This window comes from Montipora capricornis, chromosome 9 (genome assembly GCF_036669925.1).
Source record: "Montipora capricornis isolate CH-2021 chromosome 9, ASM3666992v2, whole genome shotgun sequence".
Lineage (NCBI taxonomy): Eukaryota > Metazoa > Cnidaria > Anthozoa > Scleractinia > Acroporidae > Montipora > Montipora capricornis.
In genome coordinates this window covers 24,473,663-24,500,751 of record NC_090891.1, presented here as the reverse complement: position 1 = coordinate 24,500,751, position 27,089 = coordinate 24,473,663, and the positions used below count along the sequence as shown (strand labels likewise).

The following is a 27,089-nucleotide window of genomic DNA, read 5'->3' as shown; positions in this document are numbered from 1 at the left end:
TACGGCTTTACAAAACAAACTCGAAACAGCCAAGAAAATTATTCCTTTCGTCACCACTTTTAATCCTGCTACACCAAATCTTAAAAATATTTCATTTTGGTTGACAATCACGAAATTGATAAATGGCTCAAATCGCGTCGGATCTGGAAAATAACCACACAGGAAGGAAGGTGCCCACAATGGCAATAAGGTTAGTAAATCGATCATCTTTAGTTGCAAGTGTTCGTTACAGTGCGAATTTGAATTTGAGTCAATGTTACAATTTGAACTTACGTTAATACATTGCAGTTAGAATTTAAATTACCAGTAAACGTTACAACAATACTAAATGCAAACCGTCAATCGAATAATGCGCGCGCAAAGAACTTACAACAACAACAGCAACAACAACAACACCAAAAACTGCAGAAAACCAACACTAAAACATAAATGTAGCTCAAAGATAGAGTTAGCGCCGCCCGCTTTAGCTGCCTATTTAGACTGGGATTTTCCCAGCGGATATGAGCAGCCTCCTTGAGCAACAACTGGAAACGATTAGGTGCCGTATCTAAAGTGGAGAAGCAGCTCTCAGAACAGAGTCTTCGACACTCCTCAGAATGATGCAAATGTTGGTAAATGTGAGAAGTCCTGTCCCTTCAGTACCTTCTCAGATGCTCACGAATGCGCGTCGAAATGTGTCGGAATGTTTCCCCGACGTAACAGGCATTAAGGTAGGAGTACACGTGAATTTAAAGGGCCTTTTAAGTGGTTTAAAGAAGGCATAAAAGAAAGAAAATTATTTTTGGCACACCAACAGACACAGTTGCCCACAACCTAAGAGCACACCAAGGTTGGTAGGGGACTGTTTGGGTGTCCATTTATCAGTAACAGTATCCCAGAACTCTCTGCGCTCGTCGTCCTGACGTGGCGCTTAGCGCCCAGTCCCTTGTTTTGTAGAGGCGCTCTTTATTCCGGTGGCCGCCATTACCAAAAACTTTGAACTATACTTTTCTTTTCATCCAAGAATTTAGAAGACATCGTCTTCTTTATGTAGCTGATTATAGCAGATATGGAATCTGTAAAGACATCTGCGTTATTTCTGCTGGTTATTCTGGGCCTCCATTCCATTACAGGAGACGAACACACGCATAAAGTAGGTCTTTTCATTACATAGTATCTATTCTCTGGTCTGATATCATGACTCTGTAGTTGTTTTGATATTCATTTGAGGGAAGCAGGCTGTTTTAGCTAGGCACCCAATTTGTTAAAAATCAAGTACGATTGCTTTTTTGTCCATTCTCTTAGTTCTTGAAATACATTATCAATCGTCGAAAGAAGATCGTACAATTACATTAAGCTTACACAGCCTTTATATTATACCTTGTTTATGGTTGACCCTTTAGCCATTTCTTAAAGTGTAACGGTTTATTCCAAGGGTTGCGTTCTTTCAGATCTTTTTTATTTGAACGTTGTAAAGAAAAATTCAGTGTATTTTAGGTGTTTCGATCAGGTTTCAATTTTGACACAGCTACAATCTGAAGCTTTAATATTTTAAGAAGTTTGTTTACGGTCATGATTAGCGATTAGGTGCAACGGTTTCGCGAAAGAACTTTCAGAGGGCATCTTCGAAAGATTTTAACCTGGTGCTCTCAACTAGGGCTAGAGAGAAAGCCTGCTGGATGTGGTTGTTTTGAGTGTTAATGTCGTCTACATGTAAATTACTCTCATGATAGTCGATCCTGTAGACCCTTGAAACCCCAGTTTTGTAATTGCCTTCATTCTGACTTTAGGTTAAAAATGATTTCACATGAAATTATTTTTTTATATGAAAAGGTACTCGTAATGAACAAAGTTATTCCAAAATTGTTGTGGAAATTATTTATATCCAAGACTTAAGAGTGTGATTGATTTGTGAGTGGATTTTTTTTTATGAAATGCTCATGTTATAGTAAGTTAGGAATTATCAACAAGCAAAAACCACCCCTTTCTATTTTTGAAAGTTGGAAGGGGTGCATGTACTTACTATAAGAAAGCTGCTGACCAGTGCAACCATGGCAACTGTGTGAAGCAACAAAAACTCCATTAGTGAAAAACTGGTACATGTACTTTCCAGGGAGCACAGTTGTAAGAGCACTTGCTGGTGACCAGTGTCACCTGTTCAATTTGCCGGTTGAGCATCATACACGTTTTTGCTTGAGTGTGTTCTCCACTCTTCCTCAAAAAATCCTTTTTAGGAGTATGCTGGCTGCACACGTTTTCGTCTCTCCACAACTATGAAAAAAAACTGGTTTGTTCTCATTTGATCTCATTTGACCGTGATATGCAGTCCTTGAAAGCCTGGTTTTTATGTGAACTTTAATGGTCTGCGATCGATGACTTGATCTGCAATCAGTCTGTGTCACATCACAGACATTTGGAAATATTTGTCCTTGGGGTCTGTATTGGTCTGAAGCCCATTGTCTGGGTTATTGGAAGAGTTGGATCTAGTTCTACTTTCCCTTCCATTACAATGCTTCAGAGAAGACAATTTTCAACCAGAAATGCTTGTCTGAGGTGATGAGGGGCCTGTTCGCATTGAAACATATGTCAGATATTGTCCAATCAGACTTAAGAAAACTTCCCAATGCCCTTTTTGCACCACAATAAAGTAGACAAAAAAAAGCCTCAACTGAGATGGGGAGTTCATTTATTGAAGCGACTGTACAAAATTTTAATGGACTGTATACAGAACTACAGTACATGTGTCATTGTATTTATGACAAAACTGCAACGATTACATTTACTTGTTGTACAAGGCCAAACGGGAAATTTTAGTTATTTTGGATGCAAAAGTGTCAAGTTATGTACATCTACCACCGCAGTAGCACAAGGTTGCCTTATCTCCATAAGTAATAATTTATGTAATGCGTGATTTTGTACTCTGTTTCTCTAGTATGAAGATGGTGAAGAGGTTGTGCTGTGGATGAACACAGTGGGACCATACCACAACAGACAAGAAACCTACACATATTTTTCACTTCCCTTCTGCAGTGGGTCTAAAAAGAGTATTGGTCATTACCATGAGACTCTAGGAGAGGCCATTCAAGGAGTGGAGCTTGAATTCAGTGGCATTGATATAGCATTTAAAGGTTTGTACACATAATTATAATACTTAATTTTTTTACATCAGTGTTGCAAATGCTGTAGTGCTCACAGAGAATCTCAAGAGAGCCACACCAGTCTTAGTCATCAATGCACAAAGTCATGTACATGTATCATTGATTAAAGAACTGCCGTAATCCATTCTAGCCAGCTTCCACACAGCCACACATTAATTTTCCATAGCACACAATCAAGTGCCTTCTATAAATCCACAAAGGTAAAGTACAGATCATTTCTTTTGGGTTAAAATCACATGAATGTTGGTTGTCCCTTTACCTGGGATGTGCCCAAATTGCATTGAATTGATGGAGGCTTGTCCCCTTATTTTTTCCAGAACAATGTACACTGTATAATTATTCTCCCCAGTTTTCAAGACTTGGGGAAGCATTTTTTAGACCTGTAATTTTGATTGGCTTGGCTCAATATCTTATTCTGTAGTGAGATTGGGTCTTGCCTCAAACAAAGATTGATTGTGTTTTCAATTATTGCAAGTTGTATTTGTGCGGGGCATTACTAAACCAGGAAACAGCCAAACACTTAAACACCACGTATGACCCCACCACACGCTGAATACTAACCGACAAAGGTTGGATTTGAGATTAAATATCGTTTTAGGCCGTCATTGTTCCTAATTCATTGAGATTAAGATTAGGATTCAGATAAGACTGATTAGGAGCAATAACTTTTTAGGCCTAAAACGATGTTTAATCTCAAATTCAACCTTTTCCCAACACTTTCAACCAGTAAAAAAGCCACTGTATCAAGTTGATAGCCAAAACATTTCAATACTCAACACTTTGCAGTTGCTTTTCAAATGGGGAGCCACTTTAGAAAAGGCCATAGTGGCAGAAATGTCTAAACAGCACTGCACTGTTAGGAATGAATAAAACAAAATGGACGTCATGCTCATCAGATCATGCTATCAATTTCATTGAGTATCTGATGACATAGCTCAGAGAATGTTTGTGAAATGTAATGCCGATCTGAAACAATAACAAACAATGCGATCTTCATGAGTGTCGTCGAGCTCAAATCGTCTACAGTTCCGCCAGAAAATTTCTGTTTAACACACATGAAGACAACATCTGGAGCAAAGTGCAATTTCTTTGAGAGCACTGAGCCAATGACAAACCAGTTTAAATCTACCTAGTCCAGAATTGGGACTAGAAAGCTGATTGGCTCCTAACGACCTCCCAAAGGTTTTCTAATCTAACAGACACAGTGATTGGCTTCTAAGAATAGAGAAAGCATGTGAAATGTTTGTCGCTTGATGAGGTGATGATGGAGATGGCAGACTTTGATGTCGGTGTTTGTTCATGCGCTGAAAGATTTTTAAATGATTAAGATCTGGACAAAGCCATAAAAAAGTTCTCGAAATGTTCAATGGTGTTGAAAACTTAAGCGCAGAGCAAAGGGATGGAATTGTGATTTTTTTTTCACAGCAAGGATGTTTTGGCGGTTTTACCAACAAGATTCGGGAAATCATTGTTATTTCAATTAATTCCTGGACTTTGTGTTGAACTACAGTACACTGTATATAGATTTAGCGAAGCCTACAAGTGGAGCTCCCTGGTTATTTATTCTTACTGCCTGTAGGGTTGGTGAAAATAAAAGGTTTTGAATTGTCCACGTTTTGATGTTTCTGGTTGCTGCTTTAATAATTAAATCATTTTCTTTGCTTTCTTCTATAGAAAAATTTGTTGCCTAACTAGTGAATTTCACGGTAAATTTTACGCTAAAAACGGGTATCGCATGAATCACGAAGCGATGAATATGAGATGGGTTTTTCGAGTAAAATTTACTTTGGAATTCACCAATTTGGCAATGAAGTTTTCTTGAACTGCAAGAAAACAAGCACCCCCTCATCAAGCGAATGGAAAAGGAAAAAAGCCATTTCAGAGTCAACTGTCAATAGCCAGGGAATAGGAATCACGCTAAAATTAGAAGCCATAAAAAAGGAACTTTGTCAGTTCAAGGTCAAAGAAGAGTTTTAAATACTGATGTACTTTATTCCACTAATTTTATCTCTGAAAATGAGATCATCCACATTTTGATGTATTTCATTGAAAGATATGCCAAAAATTGCAATACAGAGAAAAAAGCAGCTCTAAGCAAATTAAAAATAAACGCTTAGCTTTAAGTTTATTTCCCTCTGATGCTTGACTTGTATAACTGTGTAGATTTGTCAAACTGGATTGAACCAGCGAAAAATGCAGAAAGAAAACATCTTCCAAACCGTTTTCCACCTGAACACAAGAAGCATTGACTGTGTAAGAACTACATCTATAGTTGATGTAGTATGGCCATGTAGCCACATCGAGCCACAGAAAGCGTGTGAAAAATGAAGCCTCGCTTATGTTCAGGAGAGTTAACCTAGATTGAGCCTGCAATCCAATCGAAAACCAGTACCTGGTCAGCAGTCAACTGACCTCGGTGAGTGCTAAGCTTGAGGCTGCTATATGGTCATGTGATACTGGTGAGCAGATACATTGTTTTGACAGGTGTCAATTGATCGAAACATGGATGTCCAATATCAAAGATGTATGCTGTAAACTAGCATGATACTGGTCACATTGGCATACATGGAGGGGTGGATGTCTGACGTACGGACAAACGATGACGTCATGCCTATAAAACCAAGATTTTTTGCATGGATGGGTTACCATATTTTCTTGACAGTGGTGCTCCGCGTGCACATGCAGAGCTCCATGATAATTTGGGCTACAGCCATTACCCAGAAAAGACCAATTCTGATTGTTATTTGCCCATGAAATACCCTAATTGAATGCCAAATGAAGGAATTGAAGCATCGCAGGATTTCGTGCACTTGTTTATCTGGCGACGATGCTGACCAAGATGGTGCTCTCGCTGGTCGATACTCTTTTATATATGCAAACCCGGAGGCACTTATCCTCAGTGAAAAGTGGAGGAAGCCGCTCCAGACGCCGGTTTATGTGCCAAGAAAACCTCTTCGGGGTTGTTGCTGATGAAGATCTGTCATGTCTTCACGTGCCAGTCCATGTGATCGCAGTGGGAGATGCTCGCTGGTTCTCGCTGATTGGTTTAAATGTAATCTGATAAAATTGATCAAAGTTCAACGAGAACGGTGAATGAAACTGCTCTGTAGCAGAGGGTTTTCTCGTGGCTTTGCTGCTCGTGCTGTTGGCCTTCGGTCGCCAAAGCGAAGCGAAGAATTTCTGTCTGCCGTGGCGAGAAAAAACCTCTGGTACTCAGGGTATGCTTCCAACCGTGTATAAAACATTATTGCCAACAGCTTTTCTCAAGGCCTTCAATGGGTAAAGGAAAAATCCCAACGGCTTTCTCAATGCTTCCCAACGCTGTAGTAATGGGTACCCAACGGCTTCAGCTGTTTAACAGGAAACTGTTAGCGAACGTTTTCGCGTGAGAGGTTACACATGGAAATTTGAATAATTTTGTTTGGAAGCACACTTACCCGGACAAGTGTGCTGGTCTGTTCTCATATAATTATATGAGTTCAAGAACTATTTTAATTTCTGCATGCAGTGTATATTATCTAACTTGAAGAGCTGTCAGGTTCAAGATAGGTAATTATGTTGATCACAATTTATAAGCATGTGCTATTAAGGTCATGCACCTATTAGTATTAGGAACTTAATTCAGCAAAGAAAGAATACATGTAATTATACATGGTATACCAAGGGTGAACAGCACGGAATGTAGACCTGGACGCCTTTAGCTATTTTGCGGTGAGATAGTTGAATTCTACTCTTGATAATGTGCACATACATGTAATGGATGGCACAAGACAATAGTGATTATTTTGTTAAGCGTTTTAAGTCAGCTTAATCCAGTTTAATGATAGTGAGCTTTAAACATAAATAATTATGCAGTACAGGTCAGAGATAAGCGACCAAGGCACACGCAAAACACAGGCACGCCTTTGTGTTTACCTAAACATATTAACACGTTTGAAATTGCGTTTATAGCTTTAATTTCTTTTGTATAGTTTTCATAAACAATGGATGAAATGGGCCTTTAATATATACACTGTATGCAGTGATGCACAGCATTAAATATGTTGTTTATTTCACGTCAACACCCAACATAGTCTGGCCAAACTTGCAAAGTTGGTATAAGTATTTTTAAAATATTTGTTTTGGTTTCCACCCGATTAATAAGTAGTGTAGTGTAGTGTAGTATAATCGTTTTAAATAAGAAATTTCTGTTATTAATCTTTTTTGCATGTATGTCTTTATTTTTTAGTGGGCATCCTGTAAAGTAGCATTTTTGCTAAGTGTTGGTCACCACTTTACATGTACATAAAGTTACACCTGTATCTACATGTATCTACCTGTATCTATCATGCCCCCTTGAAGCCTTTGCCCTCTGAGGAGACCACTTTTAGACCTACTCTGTTTGGCACCAGATGATTGATTATTTTTTGCTTGTTATTGGAGAACCCCTTGGGGGGAAGGGGGGGGGGGAATAGGGTTACCAGCATCAATCTTCCTGTATGTTTGCTCAAAAGCATGCCCCATTTATGCCTTTGCACCCTGAGGGGACCACTTTTAGGTTTACTCTGTCTGGCACCAGATGATTTATTATTTTTTTCTTGTTATTGGAGAACCCCTCACAGGTAACAGGATTACCAACTGGTAGCTATGTTTGTTCAAATATAATATTCTGTTAACCCCCTGAGGGGACCACCTACTTGTACACAGGGTTCGTACGCATCTTGAAAACCCTTGAAAACCCTTGAATTTTGAGAGTGCATTTTCAAGGCCTTGAAAATCCTTGAAAATCTCTGCTCTTCATTCCTGGTCCTTGAAAGTCCTTGAATTCTTTTCTGACCCGCATTTTTAATCTTTGAAAACTACGGTGAAAATAATCAGCCACTCAAGTCATGCAAACGTACATTATTTTCATGCATGTACGTTACAGAAAATGAGGAAGAATTGTACTGTCAGACCATTTTTATGGGTAAATTCATCGACGTAAATAAAAAAGAGGTCCTTGAAATTTCAAAATTTGGCCCTTGAAAGTCCTTGAAAAGTCCTTGAATTTTTGGTCTGAAAAAGTGTGCGAACCCCGTGTACAGTATCTACATGTACATGTAGGTCTAGTACCAGATGATTTTATTTTGGAATGGAGAACTTTTTAGGGGTAAAAGAGCATCCACAGGTATTAATTTTACTCAAAGATAAATTGTGTCTTTTTTACCTGGAGAGGGCCTCTTATATACATGACTGTTTTAGGTTACTCTGTCCAACTCATCGGTAGGGTTCTCCTAATGTGTCTTGTTTTTTCTTTTTTCGTGTGTATTATTAGTCAATGCTCCACCTGTGGGATACTGTACAATGGATGTAGCAAAAGATAATTATGAAGCTTTGGTTTATGCTGTGAAGAATCATTATTGGTATCAAATGTACATAGGTAAGATCAGCGAAGCTTTCTTGTAAGTGTAATCATTAATTTTTTTTTGTCAAATCACTGCCATTTTTATCTCACACTTTATTTTACTCTCTATTTTTTCCAGATGATTTACCAATTTGGGGTGAGTGTCATTGTTTGAGTTGCAAAGAAGTGATTAAGTTCCGTAAAATACTTCATGATTTTGCATTACAGTACTGTTGTTGTTGATATGTACATTGAAATTGGCATGTATGTGTATGCACTTTATATTTAGGAGACTAAAATTTCTGTTAGATACAATTTTTGAATACAAGATTTTTTGAATACAAGATTTGAATACAGGTAACCAAGAAACATCCCCTGCATGATTCAATTATTAATAAAATTATTAATCTCCTTTTCATGTACATCGCTTAATTCTGATAGAAAGTTCAACATGCTATTTGTTGTCAAGGGTTAATAGTTTTATTTTGGAAATTGCCTCATGCTTAATTAATCTTTATTAGAGAATGTGCCATCCATGGAAATACCATACATGTACATGTAATTCTTTTATTTCCCATTGAAGAGCCTATTAATTATTTTCCTACTTTTTGTGGGTAGTGCACTGTAACTGTAGTACCCTTATTGTCATTGGGGTTGTCTGAGTGAGTTAGTGGGGGAGTGAATGAGTGTAAGATTGTAGGCCTGCAGCGTGTGCATGGATTACAAAACTAATGTAGGATTTTCTTGAATTTCAACAACTGATGTCCATTGTACAGTTATTCTGTTTGCGGCCCACTTGTCGCCTTTTTTTTTACTTTGCTAGAGCAATGCTCAACCGCAGAAATGGTGTTAACATTCTTGCCTAGTGATCACGCATACTTTTCTTTAGGACGGGAAAAGGTATGCCTGATACAATTTCTTGTCGAGTTGACTGCTGCCCACCTGTCAAAAGTGATGTTATAATGTGTCATGCTATAAATGTAAGCGAATCAGATTTCACTGGAAATTACCTGCACATTGCGATTCAAGGGAAGATGACGTAAACAAAATAGATTTCTAGCTGGAATGTCTGCGAAGTCAGACTTTCACAATACAATCAAAGCTTCTAGTATTTCTGAAAATCCCACTTGACTTTTGTTGCAGTTTTCATGTTTAATTAAACCATCAAGGAACAAAGAATTTCGAGATACTGTAAATCACAGAAAAAGCCGAATCCTTAATGTTATCAGGCGCAGTCAACAGTACAATAAACTTTATTTGAACTCGAATATTTAAGTCAAAGATGCCAATAAAAGATGCGAATATCTCCAAGGAAAATGCATTTTGAGAAATTCTAGTTTTCTAGGAGCAGCTACTCAACTACAGTTTTGTAAGTGTCAGTAAACCATTGTTCAGCGCTTCCGTAAACAATTTCTACTTTGTCTGTGAAGCTCTGCTGATTCTGCGATTGTGGCAGCACTAAATTCTATTCCTTTCTTTTTGGATTCACAACTTGTTGCTTCCTAATATATTCCAAAGGACTCACCACTTGTACGCATTGCGTGCCTATTTTTGTTAATGTCATTCTCCTTTTTCCCCTTAAGATTTGGTTGCCTTTTTTTCAGGTATTGTTGGTGAGATTGGTGAAAGCAAGGATGAATACTATATTTGGACTCACAAAAAGTTTGATATAAGTTATAATGGTGACCAGATTGTTGATGTCAGCTTAACAAGTGAATCAAAAGCCAAGCTCGTGCCAAACTCAAAGATCAGCTGTACTTATGAAGTATGCACTATAAAGCAGCATTTAATAATTATTTTTTATAATTATGTGGTCAGATCTTAGCCTTTTGAGATACACTGGAGATGTGCTGTCCAGAGATATTCTCTATGTATTTCCCATAATGTGAACAAGAAGTCATTATAAGCATGTCTTAATTTTTATCCAGGTAAAGTGGACTGAGTCAAAAGTGGATTTTTCAAGGAGATATGACAAATACCTTGATCCAAGCTTCTTCCAACATAGGGTAATGTTTTACAGGGCTTGAAATTGTGGCCAATACAGTCACGTTTGCGACTGAATTTTTTCCCTTTGTGATTAAAATATCTGAAGAAGTTGCAAATTTGCAACTTGTTTTCACCTTCGCTCTTTCGAAGCAGAAGGGTTAGCAGTTGCCACTTTGCTGTTACTTTCGCTAAAATAAATAAAGAAGTGACAAAAGTATTTTGTTTCTCACCATGACTTTTCTTTTAATCTGAAGGTAGAGTAATTTAGCTACGATGTTACATGCACAACTCCATTCCTTTGATCATTTGCCATTTTCAGCGGTTTCTTTACACACAAGTATTGCTGGGTCATATTTTGTTTTGCTAAACTGCTGACAACTTAACACAATGCAGCTCGACAATTTTGCAACTAAAATTTATGAAATTTCAACAAAATTTTTGTATCTTCTTGCAAAATTGATTGGATTTTTTTTCGTTAATTTTAAGCCCTACGTACATGTATTTCAGTGCACGTGGTGTACTATTACTGTACAGTGTTATTCTTGTCAACAGGGCTTGTGGGTGTAGTCAATGGTTTAGTTATTTGCTGGCATTCAGAAATACAGCAATGAGGCTGAGTTAAATACAAATATGACATTGTTTTTGTGAAGTTAGCAATAGTTTATTATTTTTCAGTGTTTACTCCTTGGTAGAGCTTGAAATGTGACCACATTTAGAACTGAACATTTTTTCCTTTTGTGACAAAAAAATAATAATTATCTTAGGAGTCACAAATTTGCAACTACATGTAGTTTTCACCTTTGCTGTTGCAAAATAAAAGGGTTAACAGTGACTGTTTTTTCTGCTAAATGTAATGTACTTTTGCTAAGATAACAAAGAAATTAATTTTAAAATCACAAAGTAGTTTTTGTTTCAGTCTTAAGACACGGGGCAAAATTGTATCATACTGTAATTTAGTTGTAATTTAAATGCACACTGCCATTTAACCATTTTCAGTGGTTTCTTTACACATTAAATATTTTTATTGCAAGGTCATAAAATTATTTTGTTTTTTTAAACCACTGGCAAAACAATACAGTGCGGTGACCCACAATTACATTATAATTATGTGATACAATGTACACTTCAGGACTAAAATTTGTGAACTTGCAACTAAATTTTTAACATCTCATTACAAAATTGCGACTGGATTTTTAAATTTTATTTCGATCCCTGCTTTTTTATTAAAAGTTTATTTGCTTCTCTTTTCCAGATACATTGGTTTTCAATATTCAATTCTTTCATGATGGTTATCTTCTTGGTTGGTCTTGTTTCCATGATTTTGATGAGAACGCTGCGAAAGGATTATGCACGATACAGCAAGGATGACGAGTTGGATGATATGGTAAGGAAGTAGTTACATGTATTTGCCTTGCACTTACCGGTACTTTTGCAATGGCCACGTAGCCAAGTTAAATTAATCTTGTGTTCTTTGTTGAATTTTAGGAAAGAGACCTTGGGGACGAGTATGGTTGGAAACAGGTTCATGGTGATGTGTTCAGACCTGCATCACACCGTTTGCTGTTCACCAGCCTGATCGGAACGGGATATCACCTCTCTTCTGTTGCAGCTTGTGTTATTGTCTTTACTATTATGGGGGACCTTTACACATCGTAAGCTTTGATGCAGTGCTACAATTTAATGTCATATTATACGGAGTGTAGGTGGACACACAATGACAGAGCATCAAAATGTATTCCAAAAAATTGATAGGGACAATCCTATTAGAAACAGTAATGTAAGCCAACACTTGCATTATCTGGGTCATAAACATCCTATCCAACTTGCAGTGTGTGAATAATGAATTTATAGCGCATTTTCAATTTGCATAATTATTAATTCAAATTATTGGTGAGATCGGACATCAGCATAAATTATACAGGTGCTGCTGGCAGCCGCTATTAGTCCATTACAGTTGTAGCTATCTCACTCAGCACATGAATGATTGAAATGAGGCCTGAGCACAGCACCGGGAGCTCCATGTGCTACTCTTTACGAATAGTACATTTGGGTTCTTTTACGTTTCACAGGGTTGTGTGAACAGGGAAGGGTTGTGAGCACTTTCTCTTCAGTTATTTTAAGACCCTGAGTTTGGCCGAAGTCAAACTCAGGACCTCCTGCATGGCATCCCGATGCTCAACAACTGAGCCACTGGTGTGCGGCGTGGCTAACAAGAGTGATTTGTGAGGATTTCCTCCCTGCTGAGTTGGGAAGATTCTTTTCAGCACTGTGTGTGTTCACTCAAGTCTTGAATTTAATTCTCTTGATTGTTCTTTTTGCAGGCGTGGCTCTATCCTGAGTACAACAATATTTGTATATGCTGCAACTGCTCCAGTCAATGGATTCATGGGTGGCAGCCTTTATGCTCGACAAGGAGGTGTGTGCAACTTGTGCATTATAGTTGACCTGAAAATATCAAGCCCCTATAAAATGATTCTAAAATTACAGCTTGGAAACTTTAAGGAAACAGTGGACCTAAACATAATTATACAATATCGAAAAGGTGTTTCTTAATGTATATTTAATGTACCTTTTGACTAGGACAAGTGCATTTCTGGTAAATATAATCTCCTTACCTTATCTTACCTTAGCTAGCAAATCCTTGCAGAATGGGAGGCCAACTTTGGCTTATTGATTTGGGTCAGACAGGTACATTCAAGCCTGAAACAGCCAGATAATGTACCTGTGAACAATGTTTAATGTTTACAATTGCAAATAAATTCAACAGGTGGCATAGCTATAGGGTAGTACAGGGGTTTCAATAACTTCTGAAATAGCCGTCTATGATAGCCCATTGAAGGCAGCAGTATGACAAGTTTGATAGCAGTTTTAGTGAAAATCAAGGCAAACTAGCCGGCGGTGTGAGGCAAAGCATGCGGCGGGATACCGCTGGTAACCGGCTTCTATTGAAACCCCTGGTAGTACATGTATGTTTTGGATCAGGTTGTTGGAATGGAAGTAGCATTGGCGTTATGTCTATTTTTGCCGGATCCACATGTAGTTTGTAGCATGACTTCAGACAAACTGGTTTCAAGTGAAAGCAGCCAGTGAGGCAGAGGCGGGTGAAACAGTAGTGTAGCAACAGAAAATGTATGAAAAACTATCAATTAAATGAGAATACTGTAACATAGACATCGGTGGATGATGTTCGTACAAAGAACAGCCGAAGCAGAAAGAAATCAAGAAATTTCAGCCATTTATAACATACATGTACCATTCTGTACTGGCGATTTTGTCATGTTGTCAACAGGCAAGATTAGAGTGTCTTATTCATAACATTTCCAGAAGGCTGAATCTAGCATTTTCACTCCTCGTGGAACATGGGCTTTGTATCAGCAAACTAAATTAAGTGATTCATACTGAAGCCCCAACATAGAACCCATCATTTGGTTGCTCCACTGCATGTTATAAATTCGGATTTTCATCAAATTCTGTAAGATGTGAGGTTGTTTCAGGTCTCTTGCCATCGGAAATCTTATGGCAGTGTTTATTTCAATGTTATTGTTGCAGTTGTTTTGTCACAGAGGGAGGTCAAATGTATTGCTTAAAGGGGTGTAGTACATTGCTTTAGCCTATGAAATCACATACCTTTCAGGTATTCCGAGCTTTCAGGTATTCGGGGTAAATAGCGATGGCGGAGCTCCGCCAAGCAGAGTACCATACTCTTAGGCACCCATGAGTTGATTTTCTCATGGCAATCATGGCTAGCGGTATTGCTTGTGGGCGCATATTCACAAAGAAGTTGCCCAATAATGATTATTTAATAATAATAATAATAATAATAATAATAATAATAATAATAATAATAATAATTATTATTATTATTATTATTATTATTATTATTTAATAATAATAATAATAATAATAATAATCAATATGCCTAACATGGCAGTCGTTTCCAGTGTACATCTTTGATATCTGGTCACTTGACACATGTCAAAACAAGGTATTCGCTGATCAGTATCACATGACCATATTGTGGCCTCAAGCCTAGAGTTCATCAAAGGCAGCTGTTTTTTTTAAGCTGATCACTGACCAGGTACTGGTTTTGGATTAGATTGCAGGCTCAAGCCAGGTTAACTTATTGTACGAATAAATAACTTGATTGCTCCGCTTTGAGGCTTGGCTACGTCTATTTAATTATTATTAATTCTTGTGTTATTAAACATTCTTTAGGGAGACAGTGGATTAAACAGATGGTGTTGAGTTCTGTGTTGTTTCCGCTCCTTGTCTGTGGCACAGCATTTATGATCAATTTCATTGCCATTTATTATCAGGCATCTAGAGCCATCCCATTCACCACGATGGTAAGGAAGGCAAATTCTGTGCATTTGTATTATACATTGTAATGCATGTTTGACAACTTTGTAGTGTGGTTGATACAGGTGACCACTCCAAAGGCTGGCACATTATTGATGCTGATGAAAACCCACAACTGGTACACTTTCACCCATATCCTTCCTTTGGTCAGGTACACGTTTATTTGGCTGAATACTATCAGTCATTAATTCTAATGTCAAATAGCTCCTGTGTCCAAAACGCTTTAAGAAATTACGGGTAATGTGATAAATATATCTGGCTTGCTAATCACCGATTCCTGCAGCCAGAGACTGAATCGCTGAGGGCGCAGCTCGACAAGTTCAGACGGAAGGAGCTGTGCTGGCGGCTGGGCATTCGGCCCCAGAACACAACCCAAGTAAAAAAATTATTATGGTACATCTGTACCATATGTGCACTTACAGGCATATTGTTTAGTTTCACATTATTTTTTTCAGATGAAAATGGTTATTGCTTGGCTAGTCTTCTGGGTTTATTGTGTCTTTGGTTTTCTCACTTAGGTTGCTGTTACTGCCATTGTTGTCTTTGTTATTATGCCATTAACCCTTGTGGGAACTGTACTGGGGAGAAATCTCCATGGCGCTCCTGACGTTCCTTGTAGAGTTAACACAGTTCCCAGACCCATACCAGAGAAAAAGTGGTAAGATAAGGTTAAAGAAGCAGTTACATGTAATAAATTATTAATGAGTCACTTTTTTTTAAAGAGATCACCAATGACCATGCAAATGCACACAGACTTTTTCGGGAGAGGGAGTGGGGTGGTGGTTTCTTCAAAATTGATTGTGATGATCTACATCTTTGACAAATTGTTTCATCTGCAACAATAAAAGACGTTCCTACATTGCTTTTATTCATCAACAGAAGTGTTGTACTTCATTTATCACATTGTACACACACACATACAAAATACATTATTTAATTGACCATTACCCATACATGTAGGGGCTTTTCAGGGCCAATGAAACACAATCACGACAGAATAGAACATTCAACAACAACTGTTTGGAATCCCAACTGGCCGGAGGCAAGCTAGTTTGCTATTTACAAGTGCAGCTGAGAAGTTGAACCAGGGACTACCAGGAACAAATTCAACCACAGGCACCCCAAGCTCAGTGTGAACATGGTTGACAAAAATACAAGGATTTGGATGGGAATCCCGATAAAAAGCTTAAGAAGATAATTATATGAAAAAAATCTTAATTAAAACGCCTAAACTTATTGCCATTGTGGATAGCTTCCTTCCTGTGTGGTTATTTTCCAGATCCGACGTGATTTGAGCCATTTTTCAATTTCTGGGTTGTCAACAGTTATAATAAAATCCCAAGACTGGAGACTAAATTCTCAGGAGCCACCAATTTGAGTCAAATATTCCTGGATAAAATGTTCCCACGGTCACAATTCCACATCAGAATCAATTGACAAAGATTGAACTTTCATCTCAACCCACCATCAACGAGATAGCAGTCCTGCAAGCAACCGCAGCCGTTGAATATTGCAACAAAACAGCTTTCAAAGACGGTGCTTTATCACAAGAGTGGCCTCCGCTTCGACCGTTGGAAGAAATTGGAAAAATGGCTCAAATCGCGTCGGATCTGGAAAACAACCACACAGGAAGGAAGCTATCCACAATGGCAATAAGTTTAGGCTTTTTAATTGAGGTTGTTTTCATATAATTATCTTCTTAATCTTTTTATCGGGATTCCGATCCAAATCCTTATATTTTTGTGGGCCGTGCTCACACTGAGCTTGGGGTGCCTGTGGTTCAACGAGTGGTCAGAACGGTTTTTGCACCCGGGAGTTCCCGATCTCAAGACAAGCGTCCTAACCAATGGCCCGCACTGTCTTTGTCTGTGCCAAAGAAAAAGGAGAAGACACTCCCTAATTACTGCTGCACTTGTAGAATTTAAAATTATTTTTGAACATTATTTCAGTTGCCCCTGTTAACACTGGTGTAATGTGCACTGCTTTTGCTTTGTTCTAGGTTCATGGAGCCACTTGTTATTATAATCCTTGGTGGAGTACTGCCTTTCGGTTCAATATTCATTGAAATGTAAGAGTCACTACTGTCATTGTCAACAATACTATCAGTCGTGAATGTTGACTCGTGCAAGGAGTTACACACAGAAATTCCTAGTGCCTAAGAAAAGCAAAACATGAAGTGTTACTGTTGTTTTAATCATCAAGGGTTGCTGTTCTAAAGGACTGACTGGTTTCTGAAGTTCTTGCTTGCAGAAGGTTTTTATTGTTGTCCTTAATGTGGCAAGTGATTTTTCGAGGTCAAATTTGGGCTCATCCTGTGAAAGACATGATTAATGTGACGTTAAGGAAACGAGATAAAAAACTTGACAAAATAACCTCACCCAACACGGGCTAACAAGACAAAGCTTAAAAAAGTTCCCTTAGAAAGGGAAACCTTAATTTTTACACATAACGTTCAGGGATACATGTATTTCACGAGTTGCATAGTAGAATTACCACACTGTATTTTTTCATCGCTAGAGAGACTACGGAAATCAATTTCTTGCCTGTACATGTATTATGATTGCATCCTTTTTTCGTTGTCAGGTACTTCATCTTCACATCTTTCTGGGCTTATAAGATTTACTATGTCTTTGGTTTTATGATGTTGGTATTCCTTATTCTGACCATCGTTACAGTCTGTGTTACCATTGTGTGCACTTATTTTCTTCTCAATGCGGAAGATTACAGATGGTAAGTAAAACGAGAATAATGAACAATTATTCCATGAGCGTGTGTTGGATATGAGATGGCAAAATAGCCAAAGAGGCGCGAAGTGCCGAGTTGGTGGCTATAACCAGTCTCGTATCCGACAAGCGCGAATGGAACAAATGTTTTGTTAAATTTTCATTTAATTCTGAACGCTTGGACGCTTGCAATCAATTTCCAGCTTGGCAACACTTGACGCAGTTTTCATAGTGGTTTATAATAAATGTTATTATTAAAACTGAACTACGGATATCAGATTTCCCAGCATTTTCATCGACTCGCTCGACACAGGCTATCAGTTCATATACCTGCTGCCCCTAATATGGTCAAGGAACGCTTCGGCAATAAAGCGACCTGAAAACATTTTTGCAGCTCTGAGAAAAAATGGCCGACAAAAGCCGTTTTGGACCGGAATTGACCGATGGAGAAGTCTATGCTTTAGTCGACAAAAAATACTCCCGGTAACATCAAAGACGAGTTGTGTCCATTGTTTTTTAAACCAATCCCGAGAACCGTTGTAACAGCTGCGTACGGATCCCTTCAATCACAGTGATGCAATAATGTGTTGACTAACTCTTGCTGTCCCTATTCTTATCAGGCAATGGACAGCATTTTTATCGGCAGCCTCTACAGCAGGCTATGTGTATCTTTACTCATTTTACTACTTCTTCTTCAAGACCAAGTAAGACCCACATCGTGTTGTAAACGTTTAAGTGTAATCTCTTGTGTCCGTGGGAAAAGCACATCTCCTACATCTTGTCTGTGAACACTTTCAATAGTGCCAGCTGTGAGAAATTGAGCTGTGGTTTACTGCGCCTTTCAATAACATGTGGACTCATTAATTCAAAGGTCAACCGACAAATGCGTTTTTCGCTACCGTCAATCAAATGTTCGGCGGCTCCTCCGAGCTTCCGACTTCTGTCGAGCGTGCAGTAATCAAATCACATCGTTGAGCCCAGTTCAGTCAACATAGTCGGAAGCTGGGAGGAGCCGTCGAACATTTGATTGACGGTAGCGAAAAACGCATTTGTCGGTTGACTTTTGAATTAAAGAGTCCGCATGTTATTGAAGGCGCAGTAAGCAAATGATTTTTCTGATTAATTTGGAAAACAGACAATAGTGTATTAGTTCATTACTGCGATTTATATTTGATTGGGATTTACTTTAACTGGGCAATTATTGTGATAGCTGATCTAGTCAGTCACCTTGCCTATCGCCCAACCTCTGAAGTAACGAATTCCGTTTCTCTTCTTTTCTTTTCTAAACATTTTGAAAAGAATTACTTAAGGTGTTGTGGTATATTCATACTGATCGTGGCTGCAGGTCCGTGCCTGTCAGGGTACGGTTTGTTTATAGAACGAATGCATAAATGGCCGCCAACAAATATATTCTTTTGTTTATTTTCTAATTAGACTCACTAGCCTGGTTTGTATGGACAAAATACAAAAGAAATGTTACTTGAGAGCGAGGCTAGTGAGTCTAATTAGCACATAAACAAAAGAATAAATTTTTGGCCGCCATTTATGCATTCGGTCTATTTGAATTAACAAAAAATGTTTTTTTACATATGTTTGAAATCCCCATCGCATCCTCGACCTTCTCTCTGAACTCAATTCCAACAGTCTTTTAATTATCGTTCTATCTTTTCCAGAATGTACGGTCTCTTTCAGACGACGTTCTATTTCGGTTACATGGCGCTTTTCAGTGTTGGTCTTGGGATCATGTGTGGTAAGTTGGCCGATTTCACCTATTTATTTCTTGAAGGTCAATGTTCGTCCCATACTCACGTGAATGAAAAGAGGGCGAATTACAGTTTTTCTCATTGCAAATTGTTCATCTGTTCCCATTAACTTTGGACTTTTGCTATCTCTTGGGGAGACAAAGTCGGAAGAAGGTAGCAGTGATCCTCTCACTTAGCTGGAAAATTGTACAGTGCATCTCTGCGAGGTATAATTCAGTTTAAGGAGGCTCGAAAGGGTTTCCAGCTGATGGCGCGCGCGTAAGCCGCACAGGCAATTCTAAAAGCTGCTCGCGTCAGCTCACGATTCAAAATGGGTCACCAGAAATAAACAAATATCGCTAATTTCGCTCTCCTTTCTTTTAATTCCTATATATGTAGAATATAAATGACATCTCCTATTCACGAAAACTACGAAAATTCACAAACGGTTTAATGGTCACTTAAATTCCTTTGTGTTGGCCTGTAGCTCCACTCGCGCGTGCACTCGAATGAGCGGTTGACGCATGCGTAAAATCTGATCTTGTAACCCCTTCATTTGTCCTGATTTTGCAACTTTACTCGTTTATGTCTCTGCTTCCGGACGGTGAATGTTTTTCATTTTTTGCATGTTAACTCAGATTAATTTAAAACGTTTGTCTTTCACATTAAAAAAAAAATCTGTAGGTGAAAAAAAAATTAAGAGAGACATTAAAAAAACTGATTTTTCTGAAAAACTGACCTAAAGATTTTGTTGAATTTTAAATATTTTAGAGATTATTTCTAACATTATCTGGTAACGTTGAATGGGAAGATTTCACCGTCCCGTTTTTTTCGACAACACCGCCACAGACACTAGGGATTTATTTTTCTTATCACCTAGGAACTTCAGCAACGCAGGGGCGAGTGCTTTCGTCAGCCTGGCCTGTGTACAGTATGAAAAGTAACCGTTTAAATTCCCGTAACAGCTATAGCAAACCCCACTGACTTGGAGACAAACGGTTCGCTGCAGTGTGCACGAATTTGGGGTCGAGTTAAATTCAGAGCTGCTACACGAAAAACCCAGTTTGTAGTCAGAGTGGGAATGGAATCAAGAGCATTCATCGAGTAAGATAAGGGTTTCACGCTGACTATTTTTTGATCTTTCGTTGATGTTGAACGAAACATAAAAAAATCGTCAGCGTCAAACCATTATCTTACTATGTTAGCTGCTGACTACCACTACTCTCCAAGGTGATCTGATGACGTAATTCGGAGGACTGGGGAGAAAAATTTTAACGCCGTATCCCACAACCGCGCGCGGCCTTGAATGTTATTTTCGAATTCAGTTTCCAGTTGAATGTTCATTCAGTAACAGGAAATGTGGGGGACACGGAATGATCTGTTGAATTTTGGCGATGGAAATACTGAAGGAAATTTGGAAACAAAACCTAAGGCCGCGCGCGGTTGTGGGATACGGCGTTAAAAGTTTTCTTCCCATTCCTCCAAATTACGTCACCAGATCACCTGGCTATTTTTAAACAGCATTCAGCGACTTGGCACCCAACAACTGGACCACGCCCCCTCATATAGTTAGTTCCGGACAATTTTTTTGTCCTTTTCTGTCCTTCTCGGCAAATAATGACACTAGTTATTTATCTATGCAGCAAAAATTCCCCAAAATGTTTTTCGCTGGCACAAAATTTATGTTGTTTCCTTCTTGTAAATTTTGTAGCTGATGGCACTTCACATTACACTCACATTACACATTACACATTACACTAGCACTTCACATTACACTCTATTCAGTTAACTCTATTTTCCTTATTGCCTAGGAACCTTCGGCTACGCTGGGGCAAGTGCTTTCGTCAGGAAGATCTACTCAACGGTCAAAATTGATTAACGCAACAAAGTACCAACAAGAACATTACTGTGGAGCCAATGGCTGTTTTAAATCACCGACAAACTATCTGTATTTATAGGCACATTCAAGTACATTGTAACGTGCGTTCGTAGGAAATACTACTTCAATGAATGGAAGGGCGGATGACGCATTAGAAATAACATCGTCGTCTATGGAGCTGGACCTTCAACTGTAAGGCTCATTCGGCGGAGTTCAGTTCAGCTATTTAGGTTTGAGGGAAAGGGTTCTTTGGTTGTTTTCTTAATCCGCAATTCTGGAAGCCGCTGTTGAAGCTGCATAACGCAACACACCTCACCAGGCTCACCTCCTCCCGGTTATCCTTGACGGAGGAGTCCGTATTTTTCAAAACACTGAAGTTTTACCCTAACAAATACCGTTTCTCTGGGTATGGTGGGGTGGGTTAAGGAGACTCGAACCAGTTTCAACGCTTCCAAGTGACGCTGGATCGGCACCACAACGGTGTATCATGTATTAGCAATATTGTGGTACCAAATGAACATACAGTCGTTATTGTGACGTAATATGTCACCGTGGCAACGGGCAAGCCCTGTAAAAACACCCTTTATTTTGTCTTTAGTTGCTTATATCTAAAAAACGAACTCGGCGACCCCCATTTTTTATTTCTGAAAAGTAATCAGAAGGGCAAGATAAAACTTTCTGTCTAGTGGATTAGAGCCACCTTAATTTTTTGATTTTTTAAGGTAGTTCTAAATCCGCTGGACAGAAAATGTTTAAACTTTGCCGAAAGTTTCAGCAATAAAAAAGGGGGGTCACCTAGTTCGTTTTTGAGTTATGAGCAACTAAATCCAAAATATAGGGTGTTTTTGCTGGGCTTTCCTGTTGCCAAGATAACTTATTACATTACAATAATGACCACATCTTATTTGGAAATAGTCTGTGTTTCATATGGTACCATAACATTGCTGTTGCGTGATACAGTGTTGTAGCGTCCTTCTACATCTACATCTACATTTATTAATTGACAACGCTTTCGCATCAAGCCAATATAAATTAAATAAATAAATTACAATATCAGAAACACTTGCAGATTATATATTATTGCTTCGATCTAAACAGAGAGTCATCCAAGTGTTGAAACCGTTTCGAGCCTCCTTAAGGGAAGATGGCTAATTTGAATTGGAGAACACATGAGCTGAAACAAAGTAATGGGGAACGGGACAACAAAATATATTTGTAGGACTCAAACAGCAGGGAACAGGTTCGGAATTTTTATCGGCAGTTAGAGAGCACAAGTCAGTTCTTAAACTGAGTAAGGGGACCAAAAGCGACAAGCGTTACATCTGTTGCTTGTTTTCTTTGTTTTATCTGTGATATTTTGCCTGTGTTCGTTCAATGCACCGTCGCTAAGCTGGTAGGTCTACGGGCCTGTCATCTTTAGTTGTATGGCTTTGAAATATATTTTTCCATATGTGTTCGAGGTGGCGGCCCTGTTCGCCAATCGGCAAAAGAAAAATAATGAAGTTTTTCGTGGGCATCTCGAAATTTACCAGGGCCTCTTTCATGAAAGCCCCCTCTGGAGCTTCCGGCAAAGCCATTGAGATGATCGTAGCTTTGTATGAAATTTAACATTACTTTGCAAAGATTTGCATCCAGAATGTTTGCCTAACGGTTTTGTCTTGTGCATAATTTTTAAGTGGAGAAATAAAACAGTCTCGAATCTTTTATTCTGGTTAGCGTTCATCAGCTTTCGAACAACTGGGCGCAGATGTAAAAAATTAGCTCTTGTTGTGAATATGCTACATATTTAAGGTAGCCGTAAATTGATTTTCTGTAGATTTGTTGAATGAAGAATTATGTTAGTTTGTAAATCTCGCGTTTAAATGTGACTTTCAGGCAATCGGAAACTATTGTCTTGCAAAACCAAAGAATGAACTCAACCACTTGTTTTCTACTCCAAGTTGAAAAGCCACGCGATATAAATGAGCTATGTAAACTTAACTTTATGTCGACATTAAGTCGTAATTTCCTCAACTGGAAAAAAACTTGGTAATGAACCCAAAGGTCTTAACACGATCGACATGTTTTGGCGATTTCTGGACTATTTTTGTTGAACTTTACTACCTAGTGGCGTTGAAAGAAGACGTCGCAGTTAGTCGCAGTCTAAAACTTTTATCCACTGAATGAAGGGTTTATCGCCAAAGTTATCTGCTGAAAGGGGAGCGTATCCTTTCATAAGAATGGTTCACTTTTTGGGGTACTATTTTGATGAATTTCGTTGTTCATCTCCTCCCGTACGTTAAAATAATATTAATAATGCTTGTAAGTAAGCATGCAAATTTTCTCTATCATGTAGGGTACGTTTCTTTTAGCCAATCAAACCATTGTTTAACGACTGTAAAAGACGAATTTTAACATTTAAAGGAAAGTGTATTAAACGCTGACTGAAACTTGGTGTATTATCATTACTTATTTATTAGTTAAAACACTGATATTTTTGTGGATAACGGTAAATCAGTATTGAACCCGTGCCTAGACGTCAATTTCCGTTGACAAAAAGTTTAAAAACTCGGTAGGAAACTAGACATGATGGAGAATGGGAAAGGTCGATTGCCACACTTCACGACCACGCTCAACATTTTTAAACTCAAGGCTTAGACTTACATTCTGTGCGGGATGTGAGCAGATCTGTTGAAAAATACGAACCTTGGGGTCTCGATCTTTAGTGAAGAGGAAAGAAGCTGTTCCTACGAAGCTGAAGCTCCGGGTGTAAATCCAAGAATTACTAAATTTGATCTTATTTGTTCTGCTTTTGCAATACCTGGAACAAAGCTCTAAATTAGCCATCGTTGTCATTTCGGAAGGGAGAAGTGATCCTCAAACTAATCTGGACAATTTAAGCAATTGTCTTTTCTGGACACCCACTTCAAAATTTATACATTTATTTCATTCATTAAATCCCTTTCAACCCGAACACATGAGCTTAAGAAAATGACCTACTCCCAACTGAGTGGCTTCATGGCTCAGTTGCACACCTGAATTTTTTAGGTGTCTGTAAGAGACAATTGCTGGTAAAGTACCAGTCAATTCCAAGTGCGCCCATCCTCCCTCCCCCTTCCTTCCCGGGCATACCCCGGGCATTTGACAAGAGAATAGGTGCCCATAGTGGGGAATTTGACACGAAACGAAACCCGTACGGGCGAGCAGTTGACTGTCCACAAAGTTGGCCAGAGGTCGCTACCAAGAGAATTGTTTTCATGGGAATTTCCCTCGCCACAATTTATAAACAAGCATCATATGAGTAACTTCTGGTACAGTGCTGCAGTGTAGGTGTTCCATTAATGCGGATCACGTATCACTTGATTTATCATTCCTTGACATAAAGGAACTTATACATGCAACGAATGTGACGTTTTTATCAATGAAATGTATTTCTTAAGTGTCATCTCGTCTACAGCTGAAGCACTAACTGAGGACACTGTACGTAGAAATTAACGCGAATTCATGTTGGTTTTTGAAGACGAGTGTAGAGAACCAACAAACGCAACCCACATATGACGCAGAGTCTGTAAATCGAACCGGGGCCATATGCATATTGAAGAAAAGTGGGTGCTCTAACCACTGTAGCGCCAAACACTTCTCCCACGTGTAACAGCAATTAAATCACGAGTCAGACACATCCGACTTTTTTGCAACTGAGAACCATTATTTTTCTTGTATACCAAACGAAATCGCGGGGAAATAGCATGGAAGAATAGAGCTCATCAGTACTAATAAAGATCATCCACCCAAAGAAGTTTTATGTGAATATTGGTTGGTATGCAAATTGTGTTATAGCTTATTTCTTAATTCGTGCAATGTAACTTGCATGTGTGTGCCTTTTTCGTACTGAGTAATATTTATGCCTCTCAATATAAATGAGGTTGAGTGAGTCGCCAAACTGTAGAGCTCGGTTTGCAAGGCGGAGAAAAACAGACAGGCCACTTGGAGAAATCTGGCTATGTGCCTTAGCACATAGCCGGTTTAATAACAATGAAAATATTACATCACAAACTTAAAGAATTGACAGGGATCTGAAAGCCCACCACAGAAGTAAACTGAGAAAAAGAAAGAAAGAAAGAAAGAAAGAAAGAAATAGGGGAACCTGGCAATGGGGAGGAAGAGGGTAAAAAAGTTTGACAACCACTGAGATCAGTCGAGCTTGAAAAGCGAACGAATATATACCACGCTTTCTTGGAATGCAAGAAATTCCCTATAGGGGATACTTGATAATTGCTCCTCCCCAGGAATGACTACGTCACACTTTGCTGAGTGCATAATTATGTATGCATTATAAATTTTAATTATTGAGATGCATAAAATTTTTTATTGGCAAGCCAATAACACCTTTTAATTTTTCATTTCCACATAACCTATCTGTCTTTCGCGTTTTCTTTTTGCTTTTACACAGCCAAACTAGCTGGTAGAAGGCGAGGCACTCCATACCATGTCAAAGCCTGCTTTCCCTAACATCGTGTTTTCCGCTATATACCCGGAATTTCTTCATCCCAAACAGAGCCATAAAATAAAATGCGTGCTATCATTTTTCGCTCAATTACAATAATCGTAACTTATCAGAAGAAGCGGCAACAACCAGAGCATCTTCAAGCATATTAATTATTGTAGGGATATATCCTCTTCTTTTATTTCGATTATTGTTTATAGCGACACAATTTTCGACATTCCAATGCCTTAGTACTGCATTTACGACACTGGTCAAAGTGTTGACATGACGTCATACAGGCACGCCAAAATCCAGAGCACTGGCCCGCAACACAGATATTTGTTTGCTGGTCATTTTGAAGCAGGGAATCTTGTTCGAACGTTGTTGTAGTAGTCAATATCACCATGAAGAAAAGAGGACGCAACACAGACATCTTGACCAACGTAACCTGTGTAAATGAAACACCGGAAACGGATTCTTCCTTACTAAGTTATTTTGCAGTGGTCGAATAAAATTCAACTGAGTAAGAACATTGATTTGACTGTTAATCATTGTTTCAATACAATACAACTCCAACAACCAATACAAGCAATCTCGGGTTACTGAAGTGTGGTCGACAGTCGCTTTGGGAACAAAGAAGAAGGGTAGGGAATGAAACGATCGATCAAACTTCGAATGGATCGAAGTTTGAGGATACGATTATTTACGTCTTGAGATGGTTTGATAAGTGCCGAGTACTATGACTCTTGTGGCAGGATTGAAATACTTTGCAAATGGTTAGACTCTGAATCATAAGTGACTGATTTAAGAAGGTAAACTGTGGTCAAAGTAACTACCCATCGTTTCTGAGGAAACGGTACAACGTAAATAACCCCATGAGATATTTTGTGGTTACTAGTAAAATACTGACCCCAGCTCAGAAAAATTGAACAAAATAAAAGGAAATCGAGTAACATTGGCATTGAAGTTATGGTTACTAGTGCTACTTTTCTTGCGAATAAGTACAACAAATACACGAGAAAGACTTGTGACTCAGCAAATTCAGCTTGGCAGTGGCAGTGAATTGCCTCAGTACACGTTCACTGATTTCAATCCCTATCTCAAGATGGGAGACAATCGAGAGGCATAGATCCAAGCTTTAGATGCCTCACAGACAACCTTTGGGCTGAAATGAAGCTATGTTGATGTACAAACAAACTTCACTAACTGGGAAGGAATTGAGGGGAAGATTTGTAGAGATATTTAAGGTGACCTTAGGAAAACTGTTATTTGATACTTGGAAAAATGTTGATAGGTCAAATCTTCCAATGTAAGGACACCTGTTACTAATAATGATAATAATAATAATAATAATAATAATAATAATAATAATAATAATAATAATAATAATCCAAAGATAAAAACTAATTGCAGTAAAAACCTCTTGCAGTAAAATCTGT

General features: G+C 38.5%; 1 protein-coding gene across 1 annotated transcript; it reads left to right on the top strand.

Annotated features, from left to right (window-relative positions):
- Positions 1-931: 931 nt before the first annotated feature.
- On the top strand, positions 932-23,617 carry LOC138016966 (transmembrane 9 superfamily member 3-like). The gene is made up of 16 exons (XM_068864155.1): positions 932-1,132; positions 2,912-3,107; positions 8,431-8,535; positions 8,639-8,656; positions 10,104-10,264; positions 10,428-10,505; positions 11,738-11,869; positions 11,971-12,137; positions 12,807-12,901; positions 14,701-14,831; positions 15,363-15,502; positions 16,844-16,912; positions 17,428-17,574; positions 18,188-18,271; positions 19,241-19,317; positions 21,121-23,617. Exons 1-16 carry the CDS (start codon positions 1,049-1,051, stop codon positions 21,186-21,188), a joined length of 1,752 nt encoding a protein of 583 aa, XP_068720256.1. The 5' UTR covers positions 932-1,048; the 3' UTR covers positions 21,189-23,617.
- The last annotated feature ends 3,472 nt before the right edge of the window (positions 23,618-27,089 follow it).